At 36.8% G+C, this 24,471-nt stretch overlaps 1 protein-coding gene across 1 annotated transcript in view; it reads left to right on the top strand.

Moving 5' to 3' along the window:
• ENPP2 (ectonucleotide pyrophosphatase/phosphodiesterase 2) overlaps positions 1–24,471 on the top strand; it is a 110,949-nt gene that overhangs the window by 44,291 nt on the left and 42,187 nt on the right. The window contains 6 exon segments of the mRNA XM_079140682.1: positions 1,708–1,833; positions 4,297–4,357; positions 10,560–10,657; positions 10,870–10,949; positions 11,709–11,828; positions 20,143–20,198. Coding sequence (XP_078996808.1) covers positions 1,708–1,833; positions 4,297–4,357; positions 10,560–10,657; positions 10,870–10,949; positions 11,709–11,828; positions 20,143–20,198 — 541 coding nt within the window.

Raw genomic sequence — 24,471 nt, 5'->3', positions numbered from 1 at the left:
TTTACTTAAGCCATAGCCCTTGATTTATATGAAAATCAACGTCAGCTCCCTTACTCATTCAGATTTGTGCCCCTCCACCCCTGCAAAATAAGAAGAGTTTCATTAGGCTAATTCTTTTCATAATACATTTCCAAGCACATAGCCACCTCTTTTTGTTGTTGTTGCTTTCCTCTGGAACTTTTCCCAGGTTCCTTAGTTGTGGGTCTGCAAACTTAAATGCTGAGACCATTGTAAATGGAGTGTATGGATGAAACAGATGTTTCAGAAGAGTTCTTTGGCTCCAAAACATTATTTAAAATAAGCAGTCTGTGTTTGCTTGGCACTAAGGATTTTACTAATGCTTACCCTACCTTGAGTATTTTGTCCTTGGCATGCTATGTCAACTTTCTAAAGTCTTATAGAGTTTCTTGCAAAGTTTAAAGGATTCCCTGACTCTAACTTAGCTCTCTCTAAATGTCACTCATGCCGTTCTCTCAGGTGTAATAAAGATGAACTATAATAGCATTTTGTAAAATAGTTTATTCTCCTGTCTACAAATACAATATATGTTGATTATGGCAGGATAGAATATCAAATAACAATAAAAAGTCAAGGGAGAAAACCTCTGAGATTCTTCACTGCTGACGCAAGCATGTTCTAGAAACAAGTACAATGGTTCAGCACAAACCTTGATTACTCTCTGTCTCTGCACGTGTTTGGCATATATGTGTGTGTATATTTGCACTGATACAGGTATACATTTGTAAACACATGTGTTGGAGTATCCATACCCATAAACCTTTCTCCACATCATCCTTTTTTTTTTTTTTTTTTTTTTGCAGTACTGGGGATCGAACTCAGGGCCTTGTGCTTGCGAGGCAAGCACTCTACCAGCTGAGTTATCTTCCCAGCCCCCACATCATCCTTTTGAATGTCTATGTTCTATGAAGTGTTGCGACTTAAGTTATTGAGTAATCAACATTTATATTTCTCCAACTTTTGCTTCTAAGAATAATTTATCAATGAATACCACTTGTACATTCATACTTTTTTCTATTTCCCTTAAGATGAATTCCTAACAACAAATTTCTGGATCAAAGTGTATACACATTTGCAAAATCTAAACACATAGTATAAAATTAGGCTCTGAAAGCTCATATTTCTTTCAGAGGTTCCCAGGACCTTTCAGCATTGGATGCTTTTATTTTAAAAAATATTTTTTCAGTACTGGAGATCACAGGCAGGCCTCACACATGCTAGGAATAGTCTACCTACCACTACGTTACATTCCCAGCCTTATTACTTGTATTTAAATTAAGTTGATCAAAGTTAAGTAAAGCTACTTCTGAAAATAAACGAGCAGAGCTATAGAGATCATCTCTACCATGATAGATACCCCTATCACTAACCTTTAAACCATGCATTTTGTTGGGTCCCTAAGGACAATAGGGGAATGGGAGAGAGATTTTGCTTTCCTTTCCAGGTTCCATTTTTTCCAAAGGAGGTCAATTGTACTTTGAGTTTGTCCCCCGCCTTGAAATGCTAGAAATTCATCTGATCTGTAAGTCCTCCAAATACCTTCTAGGCCTGAAGCTGACTCACATTTCACAAGCAGATTAAATGATGTGGGATTTGAGCTCTTTTTTTGTTGGAAACGCATAAGCAATTGTGGCCTCTTTAATTTGGTTTGTATGCAGCAGTGAAAGTGTTTTATTGTGATGATTTCAGCTCGGGGCTGGGAGTGTACTAAGGACAGATGTGGAGAAGTCCGAAATGAGGAAAACGCCTGTCACTGCTCGGAGGACTGCCTGCTCAGGGGAGACTGCTGTACTAATTACCAAGTAGTTTGCAAAGGTACATGTCTTGGGATCTGCTGGAGATCTAGAAGAATGAAAACGGGAGATACCCCAGGGTCCTCTGAATGCTGCAGAATATACCTGGGTCATGGGTGTGGGAATGGAGGGAATGGAGTTGTCCTTTTAAATTTTTATGCTTTTTAAAAGATTTTTTAGTTTTCTTTCTTTCTTTTGTAGCAAGGAAATAAAACACAATTCCATAATTAGAACTACAATAATGAGGAGATTGTTCATCTTTCCATGTTGGTTTTGGGTATGTTTTTCTAGAAGCAGAACCTGAGATAGGAATTGGGGACATGAAGTTGATTGAGGGTAGGCCTTGTAAAAAAACCATGTGAAAGAGCAAGGGAAACAAGGTTCAGGAGGTGGGGGTAGGAGACGGAAGTGAGAACACAGGTAGAGCTCACCTTGGCCGGTTCCACTGATGGCTCTGAAAATTAAATCCCAGAGTCTCACTCTTGGGACACAAGGGAGTGGCTTTTGTATGGATCTTAGGGATGGGAGTACTAGCTGATAAAGACAACAAGGGCACCCACAGCCTCTGTTAAATACCAAAGTCTTACGTGAATGTGTATTTTCTTGGTATGGTTGATGGCAGAATATTATCCTTTTATTATAATAATTAACTATCAATGACTACAGAAAATATAAAAGATGCACTTTTTGTCTTTAAGAAATTTAAGGCACCATGCCAAGCACTTGTAGATGTTAATGGGAAGACCCAAGAATCTTTACCTATAGCTTTTAAGTTTCTTTTTAGTTTCTCAACAAAATCCTTTTCCCCTGTCACTTATATGGAACATTTATGAAGAGTTTTTGTTAAAAGTTTTCAGGGAAGAAGCAATTCAGTGCTAAAATGTGTTAGCGGTGTAGTTGTGAGAAAGTGGTATTATGTGGAAAATTTCCCGTACCCCAGCAATTATTGTATTATGAATTTCTACTACCCTAACAATTATGCTTTTATTTTTAAGTGTTAGATGAATTAAGACCTTATATCCCTTTCTTTAAAAGGGAAATTTGAAATTTTAGGTATGCAGTAAGTGTATCAGTAAGCCACAAAGGCTTGTAGAAGAAAAATGAAGGAAAAAAAAAGTCATAGGTATTATTGATTTTTGAATTATTAAATATTAAAGAAGCTTTTGCTGGTTTAATATTCTAGTTTTAGTACTTTTATGAGGCCCACATGGGTGCCCTGGCTTACTACATGTTTAGTAAATCTTCCCCATTTTAAGAAGCACAGTAGTTACCCAGTAGTTTGGTAGTTAGATTCTTATTGACCAAGGGAGATTTCCAATGTTTCTGTACTAGTGGTTGCAAATTTTAAGACATACAATTTTTGTTTGTCTTAGAATAATTTAAGGCAAATTATTTTTTTTAATTTCATTTTCTCCAAAGAAAGTTTTTTTAATCTTTTTTTTTTTTTTAGTGTGTGTGTGTGTGTGTGTGTGTGTGTGTGTGTGTGTGTGTGTCTAGAGCAAACTACCTGAGGCTGGATACTTTATATGGATAAGAAGTTTATTTAACTCACAGTGTTGGAGGTTGAAAGTTCAAAGTTGGGCAGTCCCCTCATTTGACCTCTGGTAGGGTCTTTCTAGCTATATCACAACACGAGTGATGGACCATATCACATGGTAGGTACAAGTGCTACCAGGGGAGCACCGGGCTCCTTATGATGACCCATTCTTGTGGGAATTAACCCAGTCCTATGAGACCTGTATTCATTTTCTCTGAGGCTGGTGCTCCCATAATTACTTTCCACTAAGCTCTACATTTTAAAGGTTCTACCACTTCAACACTACCCCCTTTAAGACCAAGCCCCATGAATCTCTGGGGACAAACAGAAGACTAGGTTTTTTGTTTTTCAATATGAGCCCTTTTCTGTTCTCTGTTCTTGATAGGGATAACTCAGGAAAGACTTAGGTTTATACTGTCAGATCCTGGTGCAAGATAAGAGTGAAACTGGTTTTCATCTCTAAAATCAAGGTCATATACAGATCCATTGGCAAATAATCCCTATATTATCATTTCCCATCTATCATCCCTGTATATTCTAAGCCTCTTCCCCCATCTTAAGGGAACTATGTCATGCTTTTTATGGCTTTGAGATCTTCAGTGGAAGAGAAAAGAATGTTCCATCTAATGACCAAACAGTTTATTTCTGGAGGGATACAAACATGAAATTTTGTTCACTGACTTTTTTTTTTTAATCTACAAACCATTTAGACTCTGAAGGCTCAAATAAACACCACTTGAGGTTATTAAATCTTAGCTTTCCCACCATGTATGGGTGTACTTTAAAAGCCAAACCAGATTACACTTTATTTCAGAATTTCATTTTAAATGGTATTTCATAAGCAAGTGTCCAGTCACAGGACACAGATCCTGGGACTGTGTGCTTCAAGGCTTTGGATGACACACGTAACTAGACTCCATGAAAAACATACAACACTTTTCCTTATAGGAGAATCACATTGGGTAGATGATGACTGCGAAGAAATAAAGGCCCCAGAATGTCCTGCAGGGTAAGTGTATTTTATGAATATTGTAAAATTTTATGTATTACTGGTAACACATCACAGAGAATAAAGGGTTAATGGATATACACACCATAAAACTGAAATCTTTCCCTACAAACTTGTGAGTACTTACAAATAATCTATTAGTCAAAAGCTATCTTGAAGTTTTGATATATTTCTTTTTTTTTTTTTTATTGTAAACAAATGGGATACATGTTGTTTCTCTGTTTGTACATGGCGTAAAGGCATACCATTTGTGTAATCATAAATTTACGTAATGTTGTTTGATTCATTCTGTTATTTTTTTCCTTCCCCCCACCCCTCCCACCCCTCTTTACCCTCTATACAGTCCTTCCTTCCTCCATACTTGCCCCCCTCCCTAACCCTAACTCTAACCCTAACACTAACCCTTCCCTCCCCCCATTATGTGTCATCCTCCACTTATTAGCGATATCATTCGTCCTTTGGCTTTTTGAGATTGGCTTATCTCACTTAGCATGATATTCTCCAATTTCATCCATTTGCCTGCAAATGCCATAATTTTATCATTCTTTATGGCTGAGTAATATTCCATTGTATATATATACCACAGTTTCTTTATCCACTCATCAATTGAAGGGCATCTAGGTTGGTTCCACAGTCTGGCTATTGTGAATTGAGCAGCTATGAACATTGATGTGGCTGTATCTCTGTAGTATGCTGATTTTAAGTCCTTTGGGTATAGGCCAAGGAGTGGGATAGCTGGGTCAAATGGTGCTTCCATTCCAAGCTTTCTAAGGAATCTCCACACTGCTTTCCAGAGTGGCTGCACTAATTTGCAGCCCCACCAGCAATGTATGAGTGTACCTTTCTCCCCACATCCTCGCCAACACCTGTTGTTGCTCGTATTCTTGATAATCGCCATTCTAATTGGGGTGAGATGGAATCTTAGGGTGGTTTTGATTTGCATTTCTCTTATTACTAGAGACGTTGAACATTTTTCCATATGTTTGTTGATTGCTTGTAGATCTTCTTCTGTGAAGTGTCTATTCATTTCCTTAGCCCATTTGTCGACTGGATTATTTGAATTCTTGGAGTAGAGTTTTTTGAGTTCTTTATAGATTCTGGAGATTAGTGCTCTATCTGAAGTATGATTGGCAAAGATATTTTCCCACTCTGTAGGCTCTTTCTTCGCATTGCTGATAGTTTCCTTTGCTGAGAGAAAGCTTTTTAGTTTGAATCTATCCCAGTGGTTGATTCTAGCTTTTATTTCTTGTGCTATGGGAGTCCTGTTAAGGAAGTCTGATCCTAGACCAACAAGGTGAAGATTTGGACCTACTTTTTCTTCTATAATCTGCAGGGTCTCTGGTCTGATTCCGAGGTCCTTAATCCATTTTGAGTTTAGTTTCGTGCATGGTGAGAGATATGGGTTTAGTTTCATTCTGTTGCATATGGATTTCCAATTCTCCCAGCACCATTTGTTGAAGAGGCTATCTTTTCTCCATTGCATATTTTTGACACCTTTGTCTAGTATGAGAAAATTGTATTTATTTGGGTTTGTGTCCGTGTCCTCTATTCTATACCATTGATCTACCTTTCTATTTTGGTACCAATACCATGCCGTTTTTATTACTATTGCTTTGTAGTAGAGTTGAAGATCTGGTATTGCAATACCCCCTGTTTCACTCTTCCTGCTAAGTATTGCTTTAGCTATTCTGGGTTTCTTATTCTTCCAGATGAATTTCATAATTGCTTGCTCTATTTCTGTAAGGTATGTCATTGGGATTTTAATTGGAATTGCATTGAATTTGTATAGCACTTTAGGTAGTATGGCCATTTTGACAATATTAATTCTTCCTATCCAAGAACATGGAAGATCTTTCCATCTTCTAAGGTGTTCTTTAATTTCTTTCTTTAGTGTTGTATAGTTCTCATTGTAGAGGTCTTTCACCTCTTTTGTGAGATTGATTCCCAAGTATTTTATTTTTTTTGAGGCTATTGTGAATGGGGTAGTTTTCCTAATTTCTCTTTATGAAGATTCATCACTTATGTATAAAAATGCGTTGGATTTATGGGCATTGATCTTGTAACCTGCTACTTTACTGAATTCACTTATGAGTTCTAAGAGTTTTCTGGTGGAATTTCCAGGTTCCTCTAAATATATAATCATGTCATCAGCGAACAGGGATAGTTTGAGTTCTTCTTTCCCAATTCGTATCCCTTTAATCTCTTTGGTTTGTCTAATTGCTCTGGCCAGAATCTCAAGAACGATGTTGAATAGAAGTGGTGAAAGAGGGCATCCCTGCCTTGTTCCAGTTTTTAGGGGGAATGCTTTCAGTTTTTCACCATTTAGAATGATATTAGCCATGGGCTTAGCATAGATGGCCTTTACAATGTTAAGGAATGTTCCCACTATCCCTATTTTTTCTAGTGTTTTGAGCATGAAGGGGTGCTGTATTTTATCAAATGCTTTTTCTGCATCTATTGAAATAATCATGTGATTCTTGACTTTAAGTCTATTAATGTGGTGAATTACATTTATTGATTTCCTGATGTTGAACCAACCTTGCATCCCTGGGATGAAACCAACTTGATCATGGTGCACTATCTTTTTAATATGTTTTTGTATGCGATTTGCTAAAATTTTGTTGAGAATTTTTGCATCGATGTTCATTAAGGATATTGGTCTGAAATTTTCTTTCCTTGATGAGTCTCTGTCTGGTTTAGGTATCAGTGTGATATTGGCTTCATAGAATGAGTTTGGGAGGGTTCCCTCCTCTTCTATTTTATGGAATACTTTGAGAAGTATTGGAATGAGCTCTTCTTTAAAGGTTTTGTAGAACTCGGCTGAGAACCCATCTGGTCCCGGACTTTTCTTTGTTGGTAGGCTTTTGATGACTTCTTCTATTTCAGTACTTGAAATTGGTCTATTTAAATTGTTTATGTCCTCCTCGTTCAGTTTAGGCAATTCATATGTCTCTAGAAACCTGTTGATGCCTTCAAAGTTTTCTATTTTGTTGGAGTATAGATTTTCAAAATAGCTTCTAATTATGTTTTGTATTTCAATCCTGTTTGTTGTGATATTTCCTTGTTCATTCCGAATTTTAGTGATTTGGGTTTTCTCTCGTCTTCTCTTTGTTAGTGTGGCTAAAGGTTTATCAATTTTGTTTATTTTTTCGAAGAACCAACTATTTATTTTGTCAATTTTTTGTGTTGTTTCTTTTGTTTCAATTTCATTGATTTCAGCTCTGAGTTTAACTATTTCCTGTCTTCTACTACTTTTGGTGCTGTTCTGTTCTTCTTTTTCTAGGGCTTTGAGCTGTAGTGTTAGGTCGTTTATTTGTTGAGTTTTACTTCTTTTATTAAATGCGCTCCAGGAAATAAATTTCCCTCTAAGTACTGCTTTCATAGTGTCCCAGAGATTTTGATATGATGTTTCTTTGTTCTCATTTACCTCTAAGACTTTTTTAATTTCCTTCCTAATATCTTCTGTTATCCATTCATCATATAATAGCATATTGTTTAATCTCCAGATGTTGGAATAGTTTCTGTGTTTTACTCTTTCATTTATTTCTAACTTCAATCCATTATGATCTGATAGAATACATGGTAGTGTCTCTATCTTCTTGTATTTGCTAACATTAGCTTTGTGGCATAATATATGGTCTATTTTAGAGAAGGATCCATGTGCTGCTGAGAAGAAAGTGTATTCGCTCTTGATTGGATGGTATATTCTATAAATGTCCGTTAAGTCTAAATTATTGATTGTGTTATTGAGATCTATGGTTTCTTTGTTCAATTTTTGTTTGGAAGATCTGTCCAGTGGTGAGAGAGGTGTGTTAAAATCACCTAGTATTATTGTGTTATGGTCTATTTGGTTTCTGAAATTGAGAAGGATTTGTTTGACATACATGGATGAGCCACTGTTTGGGGCATAGATGTTTATGATTGTTATATCTTGCTGATTTATGCTTCCCTTAAGCAGTATGAAAATCCAGACCCTAAAAGCTAGAAGGGCCTGGAACAACATTTTTCAAGCCCTGAAAGAAAATGGATGCCAACCAAGAATCTTATACCCAGCAAAACTTACCTTCAAATTTGACGATGAAATAAAATCCTTCCATGATAAACAAAAGCTAAAAGAATTTACAAAAAGAAAGCCGGCATTACAGAACATTCTCAGCAAAATATTCCATGAGGAAGAGATGAAAAACAAAGAAGCAAATCAGCAAAGGGAGGAATTATCCTAAAGGAATTGTCAAATAAAGGAGGAAACAAGTTGTGTCAAACAAATAAATAAATAAAATTTAAAAAATGAACCAAATGACCGGGAAACCAAATCATATCTCTATAATAACCCTGAATGTTAATGGCCTGAATTCATCGATCAAAAGACATAGACTGGCAGATTGGATTAAAAAGAAAGATCCAACAATATGTTGCCTGCAAGAGACTCACCTCATAGAAAAAGATACCCATAGACTAAAGGTGAAAGGATGGGGAAAAACATACCATGCACATGGACTCAGCAAAAAAGCTGGAGTATCCATCCTTATTTCAGATAATGTGGACTTCAAGCCAAAGTTAGTCAGAAGGGATAAAGAAGGTCATTTCATACTGCTTAAGGGAAGTTTTGATATATTTCTTGTCACTTGTATGGAGTCTGTCTATCCCCTACCTCCCCCTCAGCTGAAAGTTTGACAAAGTCACCTGAATATCACTGAAAAAGGAAATATTTCAGGCAGGAATTTTTTTTTTTTTTTCAGTATTTTCCCCTCAAGTTCTGGTTTTGCCCTTTCCTGGGAGTAGGGAAGGGGGAAGAAAGAGGGAAAATATATAGCTTCTAAAAGGATCACCCTGGAAGGTGTCCTAGCAGGTGAGGCAGAGATTTGATGAACTATGGCAGTATGGCCTTGCTGGGGGACAGCCATCCCAGGTGACACCTTCAGCTCAAGCTTGCCCACCTTGGGGCACCTTCCAGGAAACCACGGAGAGTTCACACACCTTTAACATGCTTAGCAGACAATACATTTCCAAGAAAGGCACTAAAATGCATTTGGTTTTTAAATATGGTTTTGTTTTGGGCGGCACAGCCTGGGACATAGAATTTAAGAGTTTAGATGTTTTTACTTTTTCCTCTTTTTTTAACCTTAGTGAGACATTTGAACATCTTTGGGTTTATAGAATACATGGCAACGGTTCTTTGACTGTTTAAAATGTGTTCCGTTATTTTTGAGCAAAGAGCAGTCTGTTAGTAAATGATAACAGTGAACCCTGTTTATGTAGCACTATTCTAAGTGCTTTGTATGTTGACTCATTTGAACTATGTCTTCTTTATGATGTGACTTCAAGTAAACACAAACTTATACTTGCTCAACGAGTTTTAAACTATTACCAATAATTCTGCAAAATTTTATTTAGTATTCTCAAGTTTGATAAAGAACCATTTCATAAGATACGACCCTGGGTAGATGAGTAGTCTACTCCTTTACTCCGATACCTTTTAGAGGTTTTCATAATTTGAACTATTCTGAAATTATAATTTAACTTAAAGGAATTTTTATAAGTGCTTAGATATAGTAGTAGGAGTGCTACTGCTGTTGATTTTACATTCATTCATTAAAGTATTTAATAACTATTTACTTTGGGCCCACAAAATAGGAAGAGGAATAAGATACAACTGTGCTTTGGAACTAGCAAGGAAGAGAAATCTATTAACAGATCATTGCAATATCATGTACAATAATGTATATATGAATGAAGAAAGAGGTAGGAATTAATAATATTAAAGGAACTCAGAAGTGTGAACAACTAACATTATAGAAGAGGAAACTGAGCCAGGTTTTAAAGAATGAATAGGAGTTTTCCAGGTGGTAAATGGGAGACTACATATCTGATGCAAATAAACCTGCTTTTTTATATGTAATGTAAAGTATGTAGCTGTGTTCTTATATTATGTAATAACCCTGTTTGTGAGGTGAGAAGTAGCAGTGGAGAAGTACATTAAGGGAAATTGGGTGTTAAGTCCCTTCCTTTGGTCCTTGTGAGGCTGGTCATTTGACCTTGGACTTTAGTGACCTCAGGTGTTATGTGGCTGGAAGCTCAGGTTCATCCAGGCATCCTCCCGTACAGATTCTTCCTGGAAGTTACTGGTTTCAGTTACTGAAAGTGAGTAGAAGTAATGCCCCGTGGAAATAATTTTTCTAGCCTTAACATATTTCTGTTTAAGGTTTGTTCGTCCTCCATTAATCATATTCTCTGTGGATGGCTTCCGTGCATCCTACATGAAGAAAGGGAGCAAGGTCATGCCTAACATCGAAAAACTAAGTAAGTGATTTCCCGACTGCATGGTCTCATCTCTGCTGTATCTGTTCTGCTGTGGGCTTTGAGGTCTATAAATGCATTGTTTTAAATGTATTTTATTATCTGAAATAAAAAAAAAAAATGAAAGTAACACATCTCTTTGTTTGTAAAGTGGATTTTATATGAAGTGATTCCTGTTGGTTCTCTTGTCCAAAAATCTGAAATTTTCTTTCCAGGGTCCTGTGGGACACATTCTCCCTACATGAGGCCTGTGTACCCGACAAAAACCTTCCCTAACTTATACACTTTGGCCACCGTAAGTGTTTTTTCTAATGATACGTATTCAAAGGTCTTGATTAAATCTTGGTATGGTTTCAAGGGGAGATTTTTTAAACATGTTCCTCAGTGTTCAGAGACTGTTTGCCATCTTATCTGCCTCAGTAATTCGCAGCAAATGCCTTTTACAACTTTGTAGGGCCTGAGCTTCATTGCAACTTTAAAACTAAAGCCTTTCTTCAGTCTCAGTTCTATCTAAACACATACCTTAAATTTCTCTCAAATACCTGAGAGTTTTGTATTTACTTTTTGAATTTGCAAATAAAAATCTTGATTTCAGAGCTGCACTGTTTTAAGTTTTGGGTACTCCAAATTCAATCTTGTTTTCTGTTTTAATTACACAGTTTACTTATCATTCTGTTATTATTGTTTTTTGTTGACTGGGAGGAAGAAATAGAACTAAGAAAAATGGAAAAGAATGTTAGAAATGTATGCATGTGCCTTCTTTGGGGGCACATGTATAAATTTCAAACTAAAGTAATAAAAATTCTATCAGGTTATAATAGTTAAAAATCCAGATATTGAAATTCTTATAGTCATGTTAAGTTTCTCAAATGGCTAGTAATTAGCCTTGATGCCTGTTTGCTCAGGCAGACACACAGTAAAGGTTAAAAGTACCTCATATGATTTTGAAAATTAAATATCATTAAAAACCTTCTGTGATAAGAAAACAATATAGAACTCATATATGTGGATTATTGTATTATTGTCTTAGTAATAAATTTGCTTCTATACAAAGGGTCTGTATCCAGAATCTCATGGAATTGTTGGCAATTCAATGTATGATCCTGTATTTGATGCCACTTTCCATCTTCGAGGACGAGAGAAATTTAATCATAGATGGTGGGGAGGTCAACCAGTAAGTTTTACATTTTGTTTTTTGGTGTGTGCACATTGAATTATTTCATTCCTAAATTTGATACCTGAGAAAAAGATAATGTCCTCATAATTGGCAGTGTTTGTCTTTTGATATTATATATATACCCACACACATAATATGTATATATGTATGATAAATGTATACATGTATGTATATATCACATATTTGCATACATGTATATACATCTGTGGATATAATATACATTCATCTCTGTATACACATGTGTCTATGTGCATATAGGTGTATATAGTGAAGTTATGATTCCAAAAGTGTGAATGATGAAAAGTCTTTACTAGGATGATAATGGCAATGATGCCATGAGTTGAATTTCAGAAGCATTTTGAAGAAGGACTGAATAGTGAGATCTTAATGATTTACCAAATTTGGTCATATTATGAGAAAGAAAAATGAATGGCTATGACTTCCCACATATTTTGGCCCCAGTTTCATAATAAACAGAATCAGGGAAAGTTGATGGAAAAAAAGGAACTCATTGAGGCCCGTAGTAAATTAATTAATTAATTAATTTATTTATTTTTTCTGGTGATGCTGGGGATTGAACCCATGGACTCATACATGCTAGGCAAGAACTCTACCAACTGAGCTATGTCCCCAGCCCTCATTTATTCTTTTATTTAATCTGTAAATAATTTTTACGGACTTTTTACATGGAAGTAAAAATTTATAAGTGGAATCCTACCTTATACTGAGACAGCAGATTAATACTTTGGAAGAAATTCCCTAGTGTAAGTTCAGATTAAGCGGCTGGGCAGAAAATGGAAAGGGGTGTTGGTGGCTTGACCTAATGTTTTCCCTGTGACTGTACTGTATGGCCAGGCAACTTGTTTTGCTCAGACATAGGCAAAGCAGCAACACAGGCCATGGTATGGAATGTGCAGAACTGGGCTATGGTGTACACCCCTGGCCAGAAGGACTGGAATCACCACAGGGGCTGGGCAGTGTACACAAACAGAGATGTGTCAAGGATGGGTGGAGAATGGCTCCATCTTGTGCTGACTCTGATTATGGATAGTGGCTTTCTGGAGCACTGGCCAGGGAAGAGGTCTAGGAGACCTTTGTGCAGTCTGTCAAGGCACAAGGGGTGGCTGGGGTCTGCACTCATCCATGTGTCCGCCATGCCCCGATGGCTTGAACCTGGAAAGGCTTGCTGTGATCCACCAGCAGAATACGGAGTATAAACAGAAATTGTGTTCTTGAGGTAGTGCTTTTTGAGAAAAAGTCATTTGTGATTGAAACATTCATATTGCTAAATAGTTAAATACTATGTAAAAACAAATGTGAACTTTTCATTCTTTAAAGTAATACTGAAAGACTTCTTCTTTATCTGCAGGAAATAATAGAAGTTATGATCTTGCTCTTTATTGAGGCTGGACCCCTGAGGTCTGTGATGAGACATATTGTGATCTACTGAAATCTGTTGACAGGGTGGATTCCAGTTTATGACAGAGTAATAGTTTATTAGCAAATTGAATGATGGAAATTAGAACTCTATCAGCCTATTGCTAGTTGGTCTTTTGTGATAATTTTATCATGGAAGTCAATTTGCCTGAGGGACCACAAGATATAAATAGTAATTTTATATAATTGGATCACCTTACACTTGGTGTTGACACTAGGTTTCCTCAGGGTTAGCATGACTCAGAAGCAGAAGAGTCCACACGTCATTAACTGATGCAGACACAGAACAGGGGAAGCCGTTAACCTGTCCCCAGGAGTAGTCTCTGTCTCAGCACTAGCTGCTCATTTTCTCACCAACTCTCAAAGTTGACACATTTGACCAAGTTGAGTACTTTCCTAAGGCTGACCGAGAATTGCAGTGAAACTAATTTGTGTTTCCATCTACCATCTTGAGCAAGATGGGCAGCACAGGAATTCTAAGGACCATCATAGCTATAATTAAAAAAAAAAAAAAAAAAATTGTTGTTTTGAAATTTGATCCATCGTGGAGCATATGCACAGGAACTATAAGAAATTACAATCTGACTATATGACTATATGAAACTAGGAGTCTTATAAGAAAAAATAAATATTCATCCACAAGCATTTATATAAACCTCTCAGAGGCTTGTATCTTTCACAAAATTACCAGTGAAAAAATAATTGGAGTATAGAAAATATTCATCAAAATTTAAAAATGGTAATTAAATTAAATTAAATTTACTATTACCAAATGATGAAACCATACAAGATGTTTGGTTAAATAATAAAGGAATCAGATTAAATGATGAATAAGAGTGACATCCTTGTTTAAAACCCAGTAGACAAGACAAGGCATTTGTAGTGTCCATCTAAGATTTTGAATCTCCTCATTATTTTTCTTCCAAAAATAATTTCTATGATTTAATTTCATCTTTAAAAAAATTAAACAAATCTCTGTTATAGCTACTTCAGCAAAGTCTGGTCTGCTTTTAACTTGTTAATCTTCAGAATGCATTATTTGAAGTTGTCACCTGCTGCATGACCTTACATTTCTCACACATATTTTAATAGAGTTCCTTAAGTGGATTTGTTTCTTTGAAATTCCTTCTGCTACAATCCTGTAATTTCTGAATGAAGATAACTTGGTGGGATAGTTCCCTCTCAGTCCACATCTGGACCTTCAGCCATGTGGAGAACAAATGGGGACTGACTAAATGTGGAGGACTCGTGATTTGAGTCCTCCAAAATCTTAATTTTCTGGGTGTTTTAAGAGAAGCAGGTGTATTCTTATCACTTCTCAAGTTGCTTAGCCTGGAACTGCTTTCTGCCCACATTGGTGGTGCAATGAATAGGGATTGCATATTCTAGAAAAAAACAGCAAAGGGAAGGATGGCAGAATGGGGGCAAGTTTCCAGGCCAAAGGGGCTGGCTTGATGGAAGGAGTCAGTGGTTCTCAGCTCTCCTGCTGTCTGCTGTGCTTTCCGGGTAAAGGAAGCTTCACATTCTCCTCAGGAAAATGTTACTTTATTAAAATTCTCTTGTTTCTTTTCCACCTTTTACTGTAGACCTGTAGTTTTTTTCCATCTGTACTATATCTTTATTTTAAAAAATTATCTTATTTATGTGTTCTAATTAGTTGCGCATTTCAGTAGAATGCATTATGCTTGTTAAGCATGCTCTACCACTGAGCTGCAGCCCAGAGAGGTACTTAGTTAGGATGAGCTTTGCTCACCTAATCTCCTTAAGTTAACTTCTTTGGGATTGGTTCCTTTGCCTAGTGACCTCTTAATTTACTTTCAAATTTCAGTTGCAGTATCTGTCCCTAGGAGTCTTCCCTGAGCTCTTCCAACCCTGTCTAAGTGACTTGATCCTCCTTAAGGATTTCATATTTTTTCCTAACATAAATTTGACCCACCTCCTTTTGAAATTGGCTAGTTCTGTCTGTTTTAGACCATGGTTCCCATGGGGATAGAGCCTGGTTTATTTTCTCTCTAGTTTGAAGACCCAACCCAGAGCTTGACAAGTTGAGGTGCTTGACTACTGGGTTTTGGATTGACCAGTTCTGAACTTCCTCCTGACGTGGGTTTTGCAAGTGCTTCCTCTATGGTAGGTTGTCCTTAAGAACAGGACTCCATCTTCTCAGTCTTGGCAGCGACCTGGCCACATATCAACGACTTCACACTAGTCTCTCCTGGCCCTCACCACTGGCAAGCAGCACACTGGTTTGTAGTCTACTCTGCTGCTCCCCTGACCTCAGTTTGTTCTGATTCTCAGCAATCTGATCTATTTCTGTGGATGCTGGAGCACCCCTCCCCAATCTCTTAGAATTCAAATTATTCTAGCTCTGTGTTTTGTATGCAAAAGAAAACTTCCTTGCAAACAGTTGCTAAAAAGACCACCATAGAAGTCTATGCTCTTAAATATTATTTTTTTGCTTTCATTCTTTTATAAAATTTCACTTTTCCCACAGCTGCATACTTTACTTAATTAGAGGAAATATTGAATTTTATATTTAACCCACACCCCCAGGTCCAGTAGGGAAGCTTTATTTATTCCTGATAACATAGCAAGAAGATATGGTATTATTCCTATTTGTCCCCTTTTCAAAATACAGCATCTAGGGCACAAATATTGAAAGCTGGGCCTCCAGATCAAAAATGAGCAATGAAAGAAGAATTGGAATTAATGCCAGGGAGACTTTACCCTGTCTTCTTAGCTTATATTTTTAGCTGTGTGTTTTTTAAAGCAACCTCTGAAGAAATTTATATTTGCATTCAAATTCAGAGAAATCTTAACTTCTATTTCCTTGAATTAATAAGGAAGTTTCTCTTTTTGTTAGTTCTTGAGGGTCATTTTCACTTTTCTTCTTTTGGACCCAAAGTTTTAATGCCTTTTTTCCTTTGTAATTACTAGATTTAACTTCTGAGTCCTGAAATAGAAAATATACATGTGTATATGTACACACAGACACATGACTTGCAGAGGAAATTCAATAGTGGCTTATGACATGACTTAAGAACTTCCTTTAGGTTTCAATCTTGCATCAGTTGCTGAACCTTAACAGATCACGTTTATCAGGGCTGGAATTCTTTTATTTGAGTTTTCAAATATACTCTTTAATTTCAAGTATTCTCTTTTATTTGTTGGTGTTTGTCCTCTTCTGACCATGCTCTCAACTTTCTGTTAGGAAATATTGTCAATGTGACGTCAACAAAAAGCAGGGAGGATTTTTCGCTTTCTTTTTTTTTTTCAGAAGAAAGACAATTTTGGAGAGGGGTGGGGTACAGGGGGTTGAACTCAGGAGTGCATTACCACTTAGCCACATCCCCAGTCATTTTTATTTTTATTTTAAGACAGGGTCTTGCTAAGTTGCTTAGGGCCTCACTAAGTAGCTGAGGTTGACCTTGAACTTGTGATCTTCCTGCCTCAGCCTCCTGAGTCATGGGATTATAGGTAGGTACCACCATTCTCAACAGAAAGACAATTCTTGACCTTAATTTGTTCTCATAATTCACATTTTAGAACTGTGGTTGTAAGTATGTTGTCAGTAAAATTTTGGGAAAGTACATAAAAGTATAAAGAATAAATGATTCTGATTTGTGCCATCAGAATACTTCAGAATACTTTTTTTTTAAAGAAGTATTTATTTATTTTATTTAATTAATTAATTTATTTTTATTGTAAACAAATGGGATACATGTTGTTTCTGTTTGTACATGGAGTAACAGCATACCATTTGTGTAATCATACATTTACATAGGGTAATGATGTTTGATTCATTCCCTTATTTTTTCCTTCCCCCCACCCCTCCCACCCCTCTTTTCCCTCTATACAGTCCCTCCTTCCTCCATTCTTGCCCCCCCCCACCCCACATTATGTGTCCTCATCTGCTTACCAGTGAGATCATTCATCTTTTGGATTTTTGAGATCTGCTTATCTCACTTAGCATGATATTCTCCAATTTCATCCATTTGCCTGCAAATGTCATAATTTTATTATTCTTTATAGCTGAGTAATATTCCATTGTATATATATACCACAGTTTCTTTATCCATTCATCAATTGAAGGACATCTAGGTTGTTTCCACAGTCTGGCTATTGTGAATTGAGCAGCTATGAACATTGATGTGGCTATATCTCTGTAGTATGCTGATTTTAAGTCCTTTGGGTATAGGCTGAGGAGTGGGATAGCTGAGTAAAATGGTGGTTCCATTCCAAATTTTCTAAGGAATCTCCACACTGTTTTCCAGAGTGGCTGCACTAATTTGCATCCCCACCAGCAGTACATAAGTGTACCTTTTTCCCCACATCCTCTCCAACACCTATTGTTGCTTGTATTCAGAATACTTTTTATCAGCATAAATAATTTATTATAAAATCCCTGATATCATACATTAGTGGGCTTGACAATTCATTCAGGAGTATCCTTGGATGGGGGTACTAGGAGGTAGATAGTGTCATGAAAGTGTAGCTTGTGAAGACAGATGTCTTCCTTCTTAGTGCTGTGTGGCCAGGGCCATCACAATCATTTTAGCACACTTATTCTGTCATCTTCACATGCACACGCATACTTTGAACACGACAAAGATTCCTCTAATGGTCTTTTTGTCCTGAGGACACCTGAGCTAAGTTATTCCTAGGACTTACTGTTGCCCAGATAATACCAGTATCCATATGTATCCTACAATATAATTTTGAAAAACCTCAGTTATCATTTGATATATTTGTATTTAAATTTTTTTCCCTTAGGAAACCTTAGATGGAACTTACATTTCATATATGTCAAAAATTGCCTGGTACAATGTCCTTGGAATTAGCAAGGCCCTAGATTTTCTAGAGGGTTGTTTGGATATGAATATACTAAGCTTGTATCAGTGAAATTAGAGTAAGTATATGAAAGTGGATCCTATAATAAGAAACTGGCCTTCCTAGGAACCTAGCACAGTTTTGAGGCAGCTGCAGGGTGACCAGCGTGCTTAGAGGTCATCTTCTTGCTCATGCAGGTCCTGGGGCAGGAATGATTGAAAGTCCAGGACACATTTAGAACCCTGGTTGGGCCATGCCAGAGCTTGTTCAGAGAGTGGAAAGATGATCTGGACCAAATGGAGGAGCAGGCACTCAAACCCCTAGCTCTCTCAGAGAACCAGGAACAATGGGAATGGACTGAGGACCCCACCTCTCCCATGCAGATGAAATCCACTAGCTCTGTAGATCTAGAAGGCTAGATATGCTTTCCCACCCCAGGCCTCACTTGCCAGTTGCACTAGTTGTGATAGGGGTTTCTAGATGCCTCTAAAGCATCTGGAGCCCTTTTAGAACTCTTCAAGCCAGGCATCTCATACCTTTTTTTTTTTTTTTTGGTGGGGGGTGGGTTACTGGGGATTGAACTCAGGGGAGCTTGACCACTGAACCCTATTTCATATTTAATTTAGAGACAGGGTCTCACTGAGTTGCTTAGCACCTCACCATTGCTAAGGCTGGCTTTGAACTCGAAATCCTCCTGCCTCAGCCTCCCCAGCCTCTAGGATTACAGGCATGTGCTCATAGCCTTTTGAAACCATGGGCATGCTCCTAGATGTTCTATGCCTCCCAGTTAATGTATTTCAGAGAGAGAGAGAGAGAGAGAGAGAGAGAGAGAGAGAGAGAGAGAGAGAGAGAGAGAGAGAGAGAGAGAGAGAGATATGTTTTCTCTGGTATCCTAAGATCCTCTCCAAGTCTGCATGCCATGAAACTAGAAAATGGATTGATTGCTATGATTCCCACATCATCTTTGCTTTAGTCTCATAACAAACTAACTTTCTCATTTGCCTCCATTCTTTTGCTCTAAGTGAGAGTTGTTTTTTGTTTGTTTGTTTGTTTGTTTGTTTTTCCCTCACGGACTTCCATTCATTGGGATGCTTGCCATCCTAAGCTGTTTTTAATGTTCCTGGAAATAACTGGATTCCATTTATTTCCATTATTGCATAATAATAAAGACTGAAATTGATCAAGTGTTTACCAAATGCTAAAATACTAGTTTAAGGGCGTTAAATGTATTAACTCATTAAAGCGTAGAGTAATCCTGTGTGCTAGAAAATACTACCCCCACTGTGGAAGAAACCGGAGCACAGAGAGGTCAGGTGACTCGCTGGAGGGCCTTGTGGTTGCATAGTCACAGAAGCCAGGTTTAAAATCTTGGCTGTCTGGTTGCAAAACCAGGGTTCTGAACTCTATCTTTTGCCTCTCAATGGCATGAGTTATAAATATTTTAAAAGCCTTAATGAAAGGTTTGGTTCATCTAACTTATCCCAGGAACTTTTCCCTAAAGCCCCATTTATTAAAAGACTAGGTAAAAGATATAAGAAAAATCCAAATTAAAAATTAGCCTTTTTTCTCCTTCTATTTCATCCAGTTTAAAGTCAAACAAGACAAACTAGGTTCCAAGATTCTGACATCTGGGTGCCAAATTGGGGCTCTCTTCTGAAAGGTTTTCAATAGTAAAGGAAACATATGGTTCACTCCTGAGTCCTTTGATGAGCAGAATTCGGCTATGTGAGAGAAGTATTCAAAAACAATTATTGGAAGAGTCAGGTACAGAAGAGAGAGACTTTTAAGATGAAATAAAAGTTTAAAAAAAAATGTCACTAGAATCATAGCAGAGCTTTTGAGAGTTTTTGCAGAGAATGTATTGAATAACATTTATGAAAATAATGGTTCTGACTTCCAGATGTGAAAAAAAATGATTGCAAATAATGTGAAATTTATGGTGGGGTGTGAGTAGAGTATAAGATATCAGATCTAATATATTTTAAAAGCTTTTTTCTTTAACCAAAACCCAGATCATGTTATAAGCCTCTTATATTTTCCTCATTAGCTATGGATTACAGCCACCAAGCAAGGGGTGAGAGCTGGAACATTCTTTTGGTCTGTGTAAGTTACCTTTATTTTGTCAATGTTTATAAAATTACAGTTATGATTCAGTTTATGAAAAATTAAATTAGCTTTGATTTTATTTCTGTAAAATGTAAAAATGTCAAACTCTTACCCACTTATAGATATTTGTTGATAGCTGGAAATATACCTTGATACCTTGTCCTGTGGTCCTTTCTTTGTCTCTCTTCTCTCCTCTTTCTCTCACCCTCTTTTCCTTATTCCTCCCTTTTCCCATCTTTAAGGAGGGAAGATTTTTTTCTTCTTCTATCCATCATTAGCTCTTTCTACCCCTCATTAGAGGTTTTTGGTAACTTGCCATGTAGGGAATGTATATTTCTTTTAGAATATTTATTGCTGTGGTCTGCACTATCATTTTCTATAAACATATTTCAACATGCTATATTTATTTTGGTTCACAACTTTAAAACTGGTGTGGTCTCAGGCAGCTGGGGAGTTGATGGAGTGATCTAGAGATTGGAGATTCCAGACAAGAGTTGGGGAACCCTTTGTTTTCACCCCATTTTCCACTGAACTCCAAGGTTTCCCAAAAAAGAATGTGGTTCTTGCTCTTGCAGAGGTGATGGGATTAGTAGTTGAAGTTAGTAAGCCTTAAGATGAAACTTACCTAATAAAATTGTCAACATGTTGATTATTTTCAAAGACTTCTTAGTAAAAAGAGAAATCTGTTTCAACTTTCATGGGGATTTTGTTCCCACTGAGATGTTCTTTCCATCTTTTTTTTTTTTTTTTTTTTTAAACCACCTAAAGCTGTTTCCGTGTTTCCCTTTTATGCTTTAACAAAAATCTGACTATTCGATAATAGTAATGTGCTAAGAGCAATCACAGGTTCACATTAATCCAGAATGGTACCATCTATATTCTCCAAGTTCAGGAATAAAAGTAGCTTTTTCAGATTCGAAGGGCTAAATTGAAATTGAGTTGGGTGATTTGAAGCTTAGACAGAGTGTCTCTTTAAAAGCTTTTTAAACTTTTTTTTCTTTAAAGAGGTTTCTGAGTTGAGAAATAAGCATGGATATGTTAGAAATGACACTGCTTAATGTAAGTGGCTTGTTGATTTACCAATTTAATTGCATACGTCACTTTTTTTTTTAACCCTTGACTGTCACTGAAGCTTATTGAAGTGATTTCTTTTGCTCTGCAACTCTGTCTGGCAGAATGGAGGGGGAACCAACAACATAATTAATACTTGGTCCCACCCTGCCCCCCTGGAACTATTGCACAGCTTCCTTGAAAAGGCCCAGTGTTCTGGTTTTGAATGACAATTTTCTCCACCCATTTGAAACTACTCATGAGAAGATGACTGTTGTGTGCTCTTTTTAAAGACATCTGTAGTTTTGCTTCTCAGACAATTCTTTTATCTCAGTATCCTGAAAGTCACTTGGATTTACTTTTTTCTTCTCATTTTTGAAGCTTTTTATAACCTTAAAAAAATCTGATCATACTTCCAATTATAAGGAAACATATGTCAAGGAAATCTACACATAGTATATTCTGCAAAATTTAAAATTTACAACCGGATTGAAACCATAGGCTTAGACTGTGAGGCCATCTTTTAAACATGTTTCTGTACTGCAGGCTAGAAGTATATTCTTGCTTTTTTAAAAAATATTTTTTAGTTGTCAATGGACTTATTTTACTTTATTTTTTAATATGTGGCACTGAGAATCAAACCCAGTGCCTCACACATGCTAGGCAAGCACTCCACCGCTGAGCTACAACCCTGGCCCATATACTTGCTTTTTAAATGATAGTATTTCATTCCAAAATCACCTTCAGTAGAAGTTGTGTCATATTCTTTTATGGCAATTCATATTCAAAGGCAGCAATTCCATTATGTATATGTGTTTAGATTGAGTCTAATCCTAGTTCTGTTACTTATGAGATTATTGACCTTGGACAAGTGGTGTTGATTTCTCAACAAATCAATGTCCTCCTCTTTAAATGGGAATTGTGGTACTTTTATCACAGGGTATTGTGAAAATAAGATGAATCAATGTATTTAAAGTATAGAGAGAACAACTAATAAATAGTATTTGTTTTCTTATTTGCATGATCTCTTTCAACATTGACCAGACAATGTCTCTACATATCCTGCGGTACTTTGTTTCCTTATACCCCTAAATACTTCTTCTAGTCCTCTAAATCTCCATTTCCACTTTTCTTCCTTTTCTGACCATGTCTAATGCACTTAGTTTCACAACACATTCTGCATCTATCTATGATGTGAAGACAGTGACACATACCTTGTTTTCCTTTCTCCTTGGTTATTTGCTTTCCTTGTTCTAATTTATTTGTGCTGCCTCTGTGTTGTATTTGAAACACAGTTAATAGCTAGGGGTCACATCTCCTTGGTCTGTGAGGTAATTTCATAGCAATCATCTAAAACTCATAGGAAGCTCAGAGACTACTTTATCCAACTCATTTAAGAGGTTAGCATACTAAGTAAAACCTAAAGTTGTTAAATATTATCCCCAAGGTCATACCTGGAGTGGATACTAAGATCTCAGACTTCCAGAGTCTTCATATTATTATGCTAACACACACATACAGAGTTGATGACCACTGGCTTATTTTCCCCAAAAAGAAGACAATGACTCCTCCATACTAGACTTTTTGTGGGAGTGTCTGTATCTTTATTATGTTTACACACATGCCTTGAGTATAATATGCCTTTAACAAACATTTCGCAGATGAATGCATCATCTCTGTGGACCTATAAAACCAGTGTGTAATGATAAAAGCTAACATTTCTCTAAACACTTTCTATGTGCCAAACATTATTTTAAGTGCTTTGCATGTGTTCTCTCTTTACAACAACCTTATGAGTAGGTACTGCTACTATCATTTTATAGAGGCACCCAAAGGTTAGGTAACTCAACAACATCCTGACTTATAGGAGTCAGGATTCAAACCCTAGCATTCTGGCCTCTGAGCTGGTGTTTTAAATTCTGTATCTATTGTTGTTCAGGCACCCTGTCCAACAAGGATAAGCATTAAAGTATTAAAGGATAAGCATTCTGAGCTTGACAACAAATTTCTATTAAGTTTGTATTTTTCCATTAGCATTGGAAGTGGGTTCATCAGAGTCCATATTTGTGGCTTAACACCAATCACATAAAATAAAGCAGCTTTTAGTAGAATGTGAAATAAGGAAAAATGAAAAAGCTACGACACTGGCTTTTTTTAAGTTAGGAAAGAATTCAAAATATGCAGTTATAATTGTTTCGTTCAGATACAAAGGATTTCTAAGGCTGAAGAATTAAATTCCTTAAGTGATTAACCTGGCTTTGCTACGCCTATTTCTAATTCAATTATAAGGTATAATAAACGGGGTCACATTTATTGAACAGCATTGTGATCTGTTTAAAGCAGGATTCATTTTATGGTAAACATGATTTTCTGGTGTCTATGATATCTCTAGACAGAGAGGGTGCCAGAGGAATGACAAATCCCCAGGAGGAAAGATGGGTGGAGCTGGTGGGGGTGTGTGGTGATCCTGGGGACAAGGAGTGGCTGCTGTCCCACAGCTTCTGCCAACTCTGCCTTCCACCATGGTTCTGAAGAGCTGTCTTGCTCCTAGTGTTCTTGCTTCTGTCCACCAAGAGTGACATTTCACTGGTTCACCCAAAGTTCCATAGCAAATCTTCCTTACCACAATCAAACTTGAGTTTTCATCTGAATTCACCATGAATATGCCTCTAATGCCTCGTCGGGGAGCAAAAAAAATTTTGTGCTTCTGGTTCAGAAAGTAAGCAAATTTCCCTACAAGCCAAGGTATGGCTCAACTGTGAACATCCTAATGTAACTCAGCTCAGGATGCAGTATTACCATGGTAACCAAGAGCCCTTAAAACTGGTGCCAGGCTCAGGGTAATTATATTTCAACAGAGGAATGGGACTTAAAAAGTCATTGTGGGTGAAGATTATACCCTTTTTTTCAGTCTCATAATTATATGTGCCTATTCTTGATAGATTTTTATAGAGATGGAAAAGAATTTCAAGAATACCTTCCCTAACCCATTATTTTATACAGGAGGAATTTAAAGTTTCAGGTTAGATAATGTTTTTAAAGTCATATAACTATTTAGAGGCAGAATGATGACTGATTATGATCATTAATAAAAAGAATGATTTTAGCATTTGCTACTTGCTAGGGACTGTGTCTTTTAGTTGCCTTGTATTGATTCATTCATAGAAACAAGTTCTGTGGTGTGCTTTGCTGTTATCTTTATTTTACTGATGAGTTAACT

This window comes from Sciurus vulgaris, assembly GCF_902686455.1.
Source record: "Sciurus vulgaris genome assembly, chromosome: 1".
Lineage (NCBI taxonomy): Eukaryota > Metazoa > Chordata > Mammalia > Rodentia > Sciuridae > Sciurus > Sciurus vulgaris.
The sequence above is the reverse complement of the archived record's forward strand: the minus strand, read 5'-3'. Positions and strand labels throughout refer to the sequence as shown.